Source organism: Neolamprologus multifasciatus, chromosome 7 (assembly GCF_963576455.1).
Source record: "Neolamprologus multifasciatus chromosome 7, fNeoMul1.2, whole genome shotgun sequence".
Classification (NCBI taxonomy): domain Eukaryota; kingdom Metazoa; phylum Chordata; class Actinopteri; order Cichliformes; family Cichlidae; genus Neolamprologus; species Neolamprologus multifasciatus.
This window is the reverse complement of record NC_140445.1, coordinates 5,002,559-5,015,414: the sequence shown is the minus strand read 5'-3', so window position 1 is coordinate 5,015,414 and position 12,856 is coordinate 5,002,559. Positions and strand designations below refer to the sequence as shown.

Here is a 12,856-nt window from a genome sequence, read left to right as displayed (position 1 = left end):
TGTGGGTGCTCCAAACAGACTGTAAATAGTAGACAGCAGGAATTTAAACAGCTAAAAAAAATATTAAGAAAAAGCAGTATAATAATTCATAAAATAAAAACATAAATGATTTCAAAAGTGACTATATTAGTTACTAGAAACAGCTTTTGCAAATAAAAAAACCCTGAATGAATAAAATTAAAATTCACGCCTAAATCTCGCTTTCATTATCAAAATAACGTTTCATCATTCTCGCGAGATTCAAAGATTTTTACTGTTAGTTTGCTGCGTGTACAGGACATCCAGAAAAAATGAAATGCTGTTTCTCTCACACACTGTAAAGAAGAATTAAGAGGCAAGAAAGATAAAGGACACTCTAGCAAAATAGATAAAAGTCAAACACATTTACAGTGCAGTAGTTCAAGATATAAATAGATACTTTATGCCAAGTAAAGAACATAATAAATAAATAATACTGGATCTGCTGATTGATAGTGATTACATACTTAATATATGTGCCTTATGCTTTTAATAATAGAAATACAAAGTTTACTTGATAAAGACTTTATTAAAACACTTATGGAACAGACTTTATGCACTTTAGAAGCTTTGAACCAGAAATGTAAAACCAATAACAAAACACCAAACAAAAGACAACAGTTGACTTTGTTACATAAATACAATAAATACTTTCTAAAAAAATGAGATAAACAATATTTGGTACAAACAGCAAGCTTGAAATGAAAACACAGTTTCAGAGTGATTACAGAGCAGCTGCTCTGGTGGGATGTTCACAGCTGGGAAATCTCAAAGTAATAATAAAATAAATAATAAACTATAACTTATACACACTTTCATTTGTTCTTTTTTTTTAAATGTATGCACTTTCCTAAATTATCATCCATTTTTATGTCACCTTAATTTTAACATTTCAATGCATAATGTCATTTTTTTTATGTCATATTTTTATATTTTATGCCACTTATATATTTAATGATTCATCAGTGTTTCATTTTTATTAATAATCCAACCACGTATTTAATATTTCTTATTTTCAGTTTAATTTCATTCTCATCTTTTATTTTTTTTGTCACTTTTCTTTCATAATGCCACTTTCATAAGAGTTATGCTTTATCTGAATTTCTACTATACCTTTTATCTATTTTACCATAGAAACTTTGACTCAGCGGGAAGCAAACCCTGCCAAACAGCCACGCCCACCAATATCATAAATCTGTCCCATAACCTCTGTCTCCCCTCAAATCAGATGAAAATCTCCACAAAAAAGTTTAAAAGTGTCTTTTTTTTCAGTAGGAAGTTTTTAGTTTATATAAAGAAATCTAATATGCAGCATTTTGAGTCTTAAAAATGTTTTCTCACAAAGAAACGATCGAAAAACTTTGGTGCAGTTTATCCAGGCAGATTGTTTGTTTCGCACAGAAACGTTTATGTTGATGTGAGATTTTACTCATGCAGGTCAAAGCAATGCTCAGCGCTCTTTAAAGTGACAGAAAGCAGAAATAACGTTTAACCAGTAACATGGTGGGTAATGAAGAAGAACGAAGGCAGCGTGCGGGCTTGTTTGTGCTGTTTGCCACTTTAAACCTGAACCAAAAGTCCCATTTGGACACGAATAACATCAACAGCTTTTTAAAGTGAAAATATGACAGCGTATCGAGACTATTGAAGGTTAAAGGAAAACCTCATTATCGAAACTTCTTTTGAAATGTAGTTTGTTGTTTCTCTTAATGACTGGAAAGCTGTTGTTTGTGTTCTAACATTTCCTCTTAGCGCACATTTTACTTGGAAATTGTTAAATTAGATGTTTTTCCCATCATAAAAATTCTGTTTTCCTTTTCTTTCTTGTCTTGATATTATTTTTTCTCCACAAATCATACACGTGTGTTTTTCTCTCAGAATTGTATGACTTTAATCTCAGGATTTCTTCTTGCTTTACCCAGTCGCTCAGTTTCTCTGTTTGCATTTCTTTACCTTTAGTAATTCGCTCTCATTGTAATGGACACGAATATTCAGGTAGGAAAAAGATTTAAAAAACAAATAAATGTGACTAAATAAAACACATTTATTTATCTTCTGTCATTTGCTTAGAAATAACAGAACTACAGGACGTCTGGCCGCTGTTAATGTGACAGTTTGAGAAAGAGAACAGGTTACTTACCTGAAGCTGACATCACGAGAGCGCATGAATACTTTTTCACTTTGATCATAATATAATCCCCAGAGAAAAATAAGTCACGTATGGTGTGGACTGATAATAAAATCACCCAGCCTGCCACAGAGAAATAAATTCCATCCAAATGGGGCTACAGAGAGTGTATGAAGTGCACAATAGTCCTGTTACTGGACTTTAAAAATCATCCACGTCCTGTTAAATCTGTTGTATAAACTGCAGAAAACTCTGACAGCGACTTCTGGAAGTATAGAAGACTTAAGGCAAACAAAACAACATCAGACCTGGACCAGCAAGTCGCCACCTCAAACCCCTGGTAAGCTGGAGGACAAATAAATTCATGTGCATCACCGAGATCTTGAATAAATAAGGAGAGCTGGAGACTCTGCTCAGCACTGTTTCTAAGTGTTTATTTAGGAGCTCCCTGCTTTTTACACCAAACCCCTGCAGCTATGCACACTTGGCAGTTGGCAGGCAGAAGGCCATGGTGGAGGGAGGCACCAGGATGTCAGTGAAGATGGGTCGGTATCCGACGGGAAGAGGGGGAGCGCTCTGCTCCAGCAAATCCAGTACAGCCCCTTTGATGTCCCGGGAGACGTCGCCTCGGATTTCCAGCAGCACGGACACGTGCTCCTCACTGAGAGAACAAACACAAAATCTTTTACTACATTATTCACCAAAGGAAATGGACCGGTTCTTATACAGCACTCAAAGCACTTTACACAACTCACCTCATTCACACAAGCTCTTACGTCTATGTAAGTGCTTTCTATGTAACATTCATGCTCTGATGGATGCTTGGGGTAAGTATCCTGCTCAAGGATCTTTGGCTTGGGCAGGGATCGACCCGCAGATGACCTGCTCTACTTCCTGAGCTACAGCCACCCCAGGAAGACTCATCTTAAGATTATTTTAAATCATATAGCATCGCTTTGATGATACCTTTTCTTTCATAATATCACTTGATTTTAGCTTTTTATTCCACAATGTTTACACTTTTGATCATTCTGTTTTATATATGAGTTTATTTATTTCGTATTGATTTTTCTCACCTTTTCACCTGACAGCGTTACTTTAATTCAGACCATTTCATTTTTTCTAAAATCTAATTTTTATTTATTTCACATCACCTTATTATAATCTTTTTTCCATAAATGTCACACTTTATGCCTTGTTTAATATCATGCCTCATGTCGCACAGCCTGAAAGTGAGTATAGACCAGGGTTTTAATAGTTTTGCAATTTTCATTAGTTTTTATTTTTATTTAGTTTTGACTTCAGATTTTCAATTTTATATCAGTTTTAATTAGTTTTTACCAATTGTTTGCTAGTTTAGTTTTTATTTTTTTTGAAAATCCTTAGTTTCAGTTTAGTTTTGATTAGTTTCAGTTATAGTTTTAGTTGTGTTTGCAATAATTAAGTGTAACAAAATCCCAGTTTCATCATATCAGTCATTCTGCTCATCCTTGGGTATGTTGCTATTCCAGCTACCATACTGCACCCTGGACAGGTCGCCTGTCTGTCGCAGGGCTAACACGCAGAGACAGACAACTCACATTCCCACCTATGGGTTCTTTAAATAAATAAATAAAGGCAGATGAACAACCATTGATACCAGGCAACTATAAAATGTATATCTTGGCCCCAATGAGACTATTAACTCTCGCAGCACCGGGTGTTCGTAATTTTGGTTCAAGTGAATTGATAAACTTTTTGAAGGCAATTGACTCACACAGTTGTGTAGATATCCCCGTCCTGTTGTCTCGGGATGCATCACGCTGCCTTGCCTGGGGTTAGCTTCTGTTTTAGGTAAGCTAGGTTAGCCTTCTTGTGTGAGCTTTTCAAGTGCACTTTAAGGTTTGTGGGATTTTTTCCCTTTAGAAATGTCCCTCATAATTTGTCTCTTTCCACTACAAGACACTTGCTTTATCCAAAACACAGTCATATTCAAAGTAATCCCAAATTGGACTCTGGCGCTTTCTCCCGACTTTTCCTGACATGATTCTGCGCGTGGACGGAGCAGCAACACAGACGACTCGACTAACGTGCTGCCACCTGCTGGCATAATGAGACACAGCAAGAAAAAAATCTGGAAACTAAACTTCATTTTCACCCTTGACTCTTGTATGACACGCACACATCAATGAAAACTAAACACATTTTGCTATAAATTCAGTTAATTTTAGTTAGTTTTGTGAACACTCATTATAGTTTTAGTTAGTTTTCCTTTTTTTGTTTTTATTTTTATTTCCGTTAATGAAAATGTTTTTTCACTTCTAGTTTTCGTTATTTTGTTAGTTTTTGCTAACGATAATAACCTTGGTATAGACTGAGTATAAAAACTAAATGTCAGGCTTTGTCCGGTTGCAAACCTGTGTGCAAAGCGGTTGCCTGTTTTGGGATCATATACTCGGGTGTATAGAAAACTAATACTGTTGTAAGCAGGGTAAGAAACAATAAAAAAAGATTAAAGACTTTAGATGTGCTTAAAGAACTTTAAACCCTCCTGCTGTCATCTCACAGAGGTCTGAGAGATCTTCCATCAACGGTGATGCTAATTTCTAGAGACCTGATTGGTCAGCGGGCAGTGAGTTCGTGTTATGTCTATGTTCAGTTTGGGTTTTTCGTCTTGCAGCTTTGTTCAGGTAAGTTATTTTCCTACTCCTGTGGTGCGTGCCATCATAAAAAAGGCTTTTCTCCTTTGAAACGCGCTGACTGATTATGAGATGAATTAAACCTCAGAAACAACCCGTTTTGTCTGCTCACTTTGGAAGAATTTGTTCTGTTGTTTGTTGTTTCTTCACTCACTGAACAACCAAAGACAATCAGGGCTTTGGCAGCTTTATTAAAGACGGTGTTTCCGAAAGCTGACGTATGACGTCTACAGTACAACTTTCTTCTGAACGACACTGGCAGTATTTGTTTCACACATCAAGCTTACAGAATGAGCAGCAGTTAGGGTGGAGGAGGTGCTGATTACCTGATGTCAGGATATTTGGCTGCAAGTCCAGACACCTCCAGTGTGAGCATGTTGGGGTCTTTGAGGCGGATGAATTCGGCCAGGACAGGGAGTAAGGCCAAAGGGTTCACTTCAGGTGCTGACCCTTCACCTTCCTGCTGAGACAGATCGATGCACGTGTGGCTTTGAGTGATCGAGCACGGACAGGTATGAATATTCTGTGGAAATTATTCAGTTAAGACATCGCAGCAGATGAAAACACGATTCTCATGCAGTACAACGGCAAACTATGTGTATACGAATACCCCAAAGTGCCCAATGTTAAATAAATAAATTAAAAAAATACTTATGTATGATTGTTTCTACTCAGCGTGTTATTATCAAAGAAACTTATTTGACCACTTCTTTAAAAATAATTGTTCTACCAATGAATTTATTCATTAATTTGTAGTTAACAATAAAAGTATTAGAAGTATTTCATTTTGTCATGCAGTAATTCATATCACGTTTCTATTTCACAATATAGCTTTAAAAATGTGTTTATTTCATAAAGCTATAATCCCACGTTTCATCTTTTTTAACTTTGTTCGTTTCATTTATTGTCACAGTATTTTGAGTTTATTATATTTTGGTTTAATTCTGCTTCATGGATTGTTTTCTTATTCTCTTGTAGTAATAATGATGATTATTATTCGTTTCTTGTTTCTGTTTATCTGTGCTTAAGGATTTGTGGTTTCATGTATTGTTTGAGTTCCATGTATGTATTCGATGTTATTTTGTCTCTCAGTATCGAGTATGCGTTCTTGTTTAGTAATTCATGTTTCCTGTTTTATTGTGAAAGTCTTTCGCTGTGTCCCATTTCAGGGTCTGCACGCTTGAAGTACGCATTTTAAGTGCGGTTACGTCACCGCCACGCGACGACGGCTGTCCCAATTCGAAGTGTACTTCAAATGCATACTCCAAATGCGCCGTCGATTTCCCCAAATATCAAGCGTGGTCCGGTGCACGCTTCGTGGTCCCATATATCCCACAATTCATAGCGCGGCGGTGGGTGTGGATAATTTTGCCGCAAAATACGGCAGAAGGAAGCGGCCGAAGAGTGAACTGTCAAAAGTAAGTACTGAATATGACGTCACTTATTTATGTGCGAATGTTTAATAACGAAGAACATTAAAACATTGCTGTTGGCCACATGTCGGCAAAGTTATGTGACATTAGTGATGTTTGTACTTTCAGCATTAACTTGGTTTTAAAGCCTCTACTTCTAAATATACATATAGTCGACCTTAATCTTACAGAGAATCTGATGATTTTATGGATAATAAAAGTCAGTCATATATCCACAAACACAACAAGCTGAAAGTCAGTGATATATATATATATATATATATATATATATATATATATATATATATATATATATATATATATATATATATCATAATAATCTGACAATACTATAATATTGGCCATATTATATTTACATTACCATAGTGAGATGACTGTTCAGTACAGAAATGAAGCCCAACAATCATGTTTTACAGTCCTGTGGTCTCAGCCTCAGATACTCAACTAATCAAAGTGATGTCATGACAAAAATGATTGACCAACAAAACAATTTTCTCCTTCATTTCTGTCAAACAAAGCTGTATGTAACGTGTCTCGCGGTTAGTATCATGGTTGCTAGGCAACCTGAACAGCGCGACGAAGCATATACCGTCCCATTTCACACGCCTTTCACTTCCGCACTTCTCGAACTTATAGTACGCACCGTACGTAGTGCGCGTACTTCAAGCGTGCAGACCCTGAAATGGGACACAGCCTTTGTCTTATGTTAGTGTGTGCAGCTTGGTTCCCCCCGTCTCGTTAGCCCTGATCTCTCCCCGCTGTGTCTCCCTTCTGTTGCCCATTCCCTCATTACTACCCTGTGTATTTAAGCCCAGTGTTTTCCCGTGCTCGGTGTCGCGTCGTACCATCAGATCATGCCTGTGTGTTTTCGTGTCAGTTTTTCATATTCAGTACCATTGCTCAGTTTCATCTTTTGTTTTCTGCCAGCAAATAAAGCTGAGGTTTTTTTTGAGTTACAATTCAGTGTTTGAGTCCTGCGTTTGGATCCTCCTCTCCGCCTGCCCGCACACAGAGCCCTGACATTTATATATTTTTATTTCTACATTTTTCCTTTTTTTTCTCAATTTCTTTATGTTATGTCATATTTTAGTTTTATTATACTTTAGATTATTCAATTAAAAAAAAAAATCATCATATATTGTTTAAATGTTTAAAAATTAGTTAAATTGTACGTCAATGTTTATCTAATTATTTGTAATTTCATGATTCACATGATTACTTTTCTACTTTTACATCCTTTGATTTGGTCTCTTTTTTTTATGTTAATCTTATTTTAATTATTTCATTTTTATTTCAAACTATCACTTGATTTTGTTCCATTTCATTTCATTTTTATGTCCTTGTTCATTTTATAATGTCATGTGTATTTTGTTAATCTGTTAAATTAATTGAATATTGACCAGCATGGGCCTAAATAAAATACATTTTATTGTAGTATGAGTAATGTAGTACTCATATTTCTACAACGTCTTAGCATACTGATATTGTTCAGTGTTACATAACCTGGTACATTTTTCTGAATCATGTGTAATAATATTGTGTAATAGTACTTTATACCCACCAGGCTGTGGAAGATTTCTCTGAACAGCTGGTCGTCCTGAAGCATCTGCTGAGCGAGCTGCCTCCTCTCCTCGCCACTACGACACACCAGCCTCTTCTGCATCAGAGCCCTGACGTACTCCACCACCATCAGCCACTGGGCCTCTTCCTGCAGACGCTGCACACACAGAATGTATAAAACAAATATGCACTATGAGACTTATTCCTGTCTTCGGAGGTTATTTACACTTTCTTCGGTTATTAGGTTCTGTACCTCTAGACCACCTTTACCCTCGACACACACAGTACATTTCTAAAGCGCTCTCTGAATTTGATACCTGCCGGCAGGGAGGCCGAACGCGCAAGTACAGCTCCAGGTGACGCTCCAGGACGCGGCAAAGTTTGGGGGTCGGGTCTCCCTGAGCCAGCCAGGGTCGGGTGAGCAGGCCTGGGAGGAAAGGCTTCAAATCCAGCAAGAGCTGATCCATGACAAGCCGGCACGCCCGCCGCACCGCCCGGTCCAGAGCTGCCAGAGGGTTAGGAGGAGTGCGAGTGAACTGGCCTGCCGACTGGGACGACTGCTGCTGCTGCAGGCTCTCCGTGGACTTCCTGCACCGACAGTGAACAACGATTAATCCTCTCTGAGACCACACACATCTTTGCTCCTCAAATCGATCTAACTGTTCACTGCACCGATCTGGCAGGTCACTACAGCTGTCATTAAAGATGGATTTATGAACAAACATGTGCTTTCTTTGTCTTATACGGCACTAAACGAGCTGTTTTTGGAACACTCAGATTCCGAGCCATGATCTTCATCTCTGGAAAACTGAAACGCGGCGCTTCGAGGCTCCTGAAACTAATCGCATTTAGAGCAAATACCGTTTCACAGGCGCAGCTATTCACTGTGTCTCACATGACATACACCCTCGTGTTGTGATGGTCTGCTTGCTTGCTCATAACGTTTCCATGCCGATGGGTGGAGCAGAACATCAGCTCAACTGGAGTGTTTCCTCAATTAAACTCCACCCTTCCTCAGACCTTCAGCGGCTTTTCTTTCACACAGATCTTTGCTTTGTGCCACTCAACATGTCCAGATACACACATGTCATCATTACTGATGATTCTCATCTCACAGTTGGGTTTTTCTTTGTCTTTTTTTTAATTTCATACCAAGATAAATTAGTATTTAGTGGCCTTCACCCTGTATCTTCCTCTTTTGTCATGGCTTTAGAGCCAAACCAGTGTGCAGAAAATTACATTAAGACAGTTAATTATTAATGGCTAACTGTTGTGTGACTTATAGCTAAACTCATAATAAAGATCAGGACTCAACCTGTGCATTGGGATTATGTCCAAAGTCTAAAAATATGCAAAGGAACCACTACTGCATGTAGTGGCACTGGGATGTCTTTGCTTCAGAACTTCCCAGTGGGATTAATAAGTGACCCCACACCATCAAATGTTGGATCGATTCAACATGAGAGCACTGAGAGTGTGCACGTCCTGGAGCATTTATCAATCAGAAGCTCCTGTGTGTGTGGTGACCAGTGTTGGTCAAGTTACTTAAAAAAAATTAATCAGTAACTAATTACTGATTACTTCCCCCAAAAAGTAATCCAGTTACTTTACTGATTACTTATTTTCAAAAGTAATTAATTACTTAGTTACTTAGTTACTTTTTAAAAACACGATTTACAACCTGAATAGGTGATAAAGCGATAGATCTTTCAGCCCAATTCTACTTTTTCTACATAATCATCATACAAAATGTAATCAAATGGAAAAGTCTCTTTTTAAAACTTGTTTTATTAGTTTTAATCTTTTAACTTTATGCATCAAGCAAAAATTTAATTATATGCAACATTCACTGACTGGAAGAAATTAGTTTAACATTTAAACCTATTTTCTGCACATTCCAGCACATAAAATAAAATAGTTTGTGTGTTTACACTCACTCTTTCAAATAGATGCAAGTAAAACACAGCAGAAAATAAATAAAGTCAAAGACTAGCGGTCCTGTTGCTCTATTTTCACCTGTAAAGCAGGAATAGGTAGGTGGAGGTTTACCCTGGTGCAGGTGTGCAGCGGTCAGTGGAAGAATCCGCGAGTTTCTCTGTGAGTTTCCCATTACGTCGTAGCTACTCGGAGCTTGTTTGGAAGTTTAGGGGTTTTTTTAGCTGTAAAAAGAAGTTTTCTTCCCACGCACAACGGACACTAATATTTTTGTCACTTTTTATGGAATCAAACTCAAAGTAAGGTCAGTACTTCCACGCTTTAAACGCTGCACGCTCATACTCTCTCCGCACTCGATATATGATCCATTGTTGATCTGCACACAGCTGTTGTCACGAACGTCGCACTCGCTTACGTCACTGTCATGAGACATTCTCGCAAAAAATCACGGTTTTAGTAACGCAGTAATGCAGCGTTCCTACGGGAAAGTAACAGTAATCTAATTACTGTTTTTGCAATAGTAATCCCTTACTTTACTCGTTACTTGAAAAAAGTAATCGGATTACAGTAACGTGTTACTTGTAACGTGTTACTGCCCATCTCTGGTGGTGACTACTTCCACACCTGCACTGATGTTCCACTACAAACTTACTTGAGGATGATGCAGTTGCTGATGGAGGCCTGCAGATAGTGGAGGTAGAACTTATTTTTGCTGTTGCTCAGATTCCTGCGATGCTCCTTTCCGAATTCCACCAGAGCTTCACGAAACCTGGAGGTCAAAGTAGATGTAATGACTCATAAAATTATTGCAAAAGGAAAAAATGCAGCAGGGGGAGCACAAACTGTAGTTCTTCTAACTTCCCACTAGAGGCATGCTCCAAAAAAAAGAGTCAACCCCAACAGACTAATGAATCCAGCTGGATACTGAATTTAGGGGCATATTCATGCTGACTGACAGATATCCTGACAGAGGTGGCGTGAGCTGATCCATGCTTGCTAGGCCTCACCTCTGTTAAGTGGAGTCATTAAACTGAATCTTCTACCACGCTGGCTATTCTGCTTTGACTTTGAGGCATTCTCTTCCAGAGAAACTGGGACATTTTCTCCTTTTGGACCATTTTCTTTAAACCCTAGAGATGGATGTTTGATGTTTGATGTGACTGAAAGTCTCAGAGCAGTTTGAACTTCAGCAGGTCGCCTTTACCATGTCTGTATGTCTAAATCCACTGAGTTGTTTTCGTGATTGTTCGTGTTAATAAGCAGTTAAACAGGAGCATCTACTGAAATGACTGGTGAGTGTACATAGCAGCAATAAGGAAATGATAAAACTTGATCTGACTTGAAGTCTACAAACAGTGTAACCTGGACTAAAGAGCAAATACTAGGGCGATCGTGGCTCAAGAGTTGGAAGTTCGCCTTGTAATCGGAAGGTTGCCAGTTCGAGCCCCGGTTTGGACAGTCTTGGTCATTGTGTCCTTGGGCAAGACACTTCACCAGTAGTGGTTTTAGATACGGGCGGTTGCCCGGGCGGCATCACCGGCATCAGCAAAAAAAAAATGCTCGTACTCATGCTGCCCCGACGTCAGCCAGCGCATATTGGGAATGGCATAGGCACCGATCGGTTTTCTATCGCCCATTTGCTGGGAGTAAGGACGCCCTTCGTTTGCGAGGTGCGCCTGCTGCTTGTGACACAGGGAGGAGGCGGCGGGGGATTTTCTGACCGGCTGGAGCAGCATCTAATAACCAACTTGCAAAGTAAAACAAAATAAAAACAAACACCAGACATTATAATACAGACTTTATGTAATTTTCACCAATGTTTTTTCAAAATTCTATACACGAAAAGTGAGCGCCAGAGCCCTCGGTGCGCCTGCTCGCTGCTGAAGTCAAAGTAAACTTTATTGTCATCTCCGCTACATACAGTCCAGTATATAGAGAGACGAGACGACGAGGCTCTAGTTACAGCAGTGCAAGTAAACAAACAATGAATATAAGAAGAGTAAGAAAATAAATATACACTTTAGGACTCGGGGTAAAGGGATCAATAACAATTTAAAATTTACAGTTTGATGATTTAAAGTCTCACACACAACCTGTCGAAAGGTGAGGGGGGCCTGCTGCTTCCAAATAGAGCACATTTCATTTATAATGTTGTAAATCCAAGCCCATTATGTATTCATGATATGAATCCTGGGTTGTGTGAAATCTCAGAAATGCACCCTAGACAAAGTGAATCTGTGAACTAAGGTGTAGGTGTGTTAGATCATGTTGTGGTGATCCTCGGGTTGGTGGATTTGTGTTCATACTGGAGTGCAAAATTCAAACCAATGGAAGATGGACAAGAAAAGTTCAAAGCCATCAGGTGCTCAGTTTAGAAAAAAGAGAAAAGAAGAGGAGGAGAAACGAGCAAAAGATGCAGGTAAGCAGATGTGTGATTGGATAATGGCAGGTCATCCTGAAACAGTCAGAATCAGAATACTTTATTAATCTCTAAGGAAATGATGTGGGTTACAGTTGCTCCAAGAAGAAATGGTAAAGATAGTAACAGTAACAGACTAAACTCCAAACAATACATTATGTTACAGTTTTTAATATTAATTAGTCATTGTTAATTGTTGATTTGTCCTGTTCTCATTGTGTGACGAATTATGATGGCTGTTTGGTAGCCGTTTGCATACTATGCATACTCTCTCTCTCTTCATATGTGTGTGTGTACAACAGTTTTATGTTAATGTACAATCCTTAATATGTTTTGTGTGGGAGAGAGGGAGAGGGAGTGCCAGAGGGAGTGTTCGCCCAGGGCGCCAAACAGGCTAGGACCGCCACTGCACTTCACCTGTTGCCTACTGTTGGTGGTCAGAGAGCCCGGTGGCGCCAGTGTCCGGCAGCCTCGCCTCTGTCAGTGCGGCCCAGGGTGGCTGTGGCTACGACGTAGCTTGCCATCACCAGTGTGTGAATGTGTGTGTGAATGGGTGGATGACTGGTTGTGTAAAGTCCTTAGGGACTAGTAAAGCGCTATACTAATACAGGCCATTTTACTAAGCAAAAGCAGCTGGGTGCAGTATGTTCAGGAGCACAGACACACAACGTCCATGCGCACACAC

General features: G+C 38.9%; 1 protein-coding gene across 2 annotated transcripts in view; it reads right to left on the bottom strand.

Moving 5' to 3' along the window:
* Positions 1-527: 527 nt before the first annotated feature.
* Positions 528-12,856, bottom strand: part of exoc3l1 (exocyst complex component 3-like 1) — a 31,132-nt gene continuing 18,803 nt past the window's right edge. The window contains exons 11-15 of one of the 2 annotated variants that reach the window (XM_085168686.1): positions 10,405-10,521; positions 8,135-8,405; positions 7,819-7,974; positions 5,151-5,287; positions 528-2,807 (exon numbers count right to left, since the gene is read on the bottom strand). In XM_085168686.1, coding sequence (XP_085024812.1) covers positions 2,621-2,807; positions 5,151-5,287; positions 7,819-7,974; positions 8,135-8,405; positions 10,405-10,521 — 868 coding nt within the window. In that variant the 3' untranslated portion in view covers positions 528-2,620. The remainder of the gene's footprint in view (positions 2,808-5,150; positions 5,288-7,818; positions 7,975-8,134; positions 8,406-10,404; positions 10,522-12,856) is intronic. The other variant, XM_085168687.1, reaches the window with a different exon arrangement.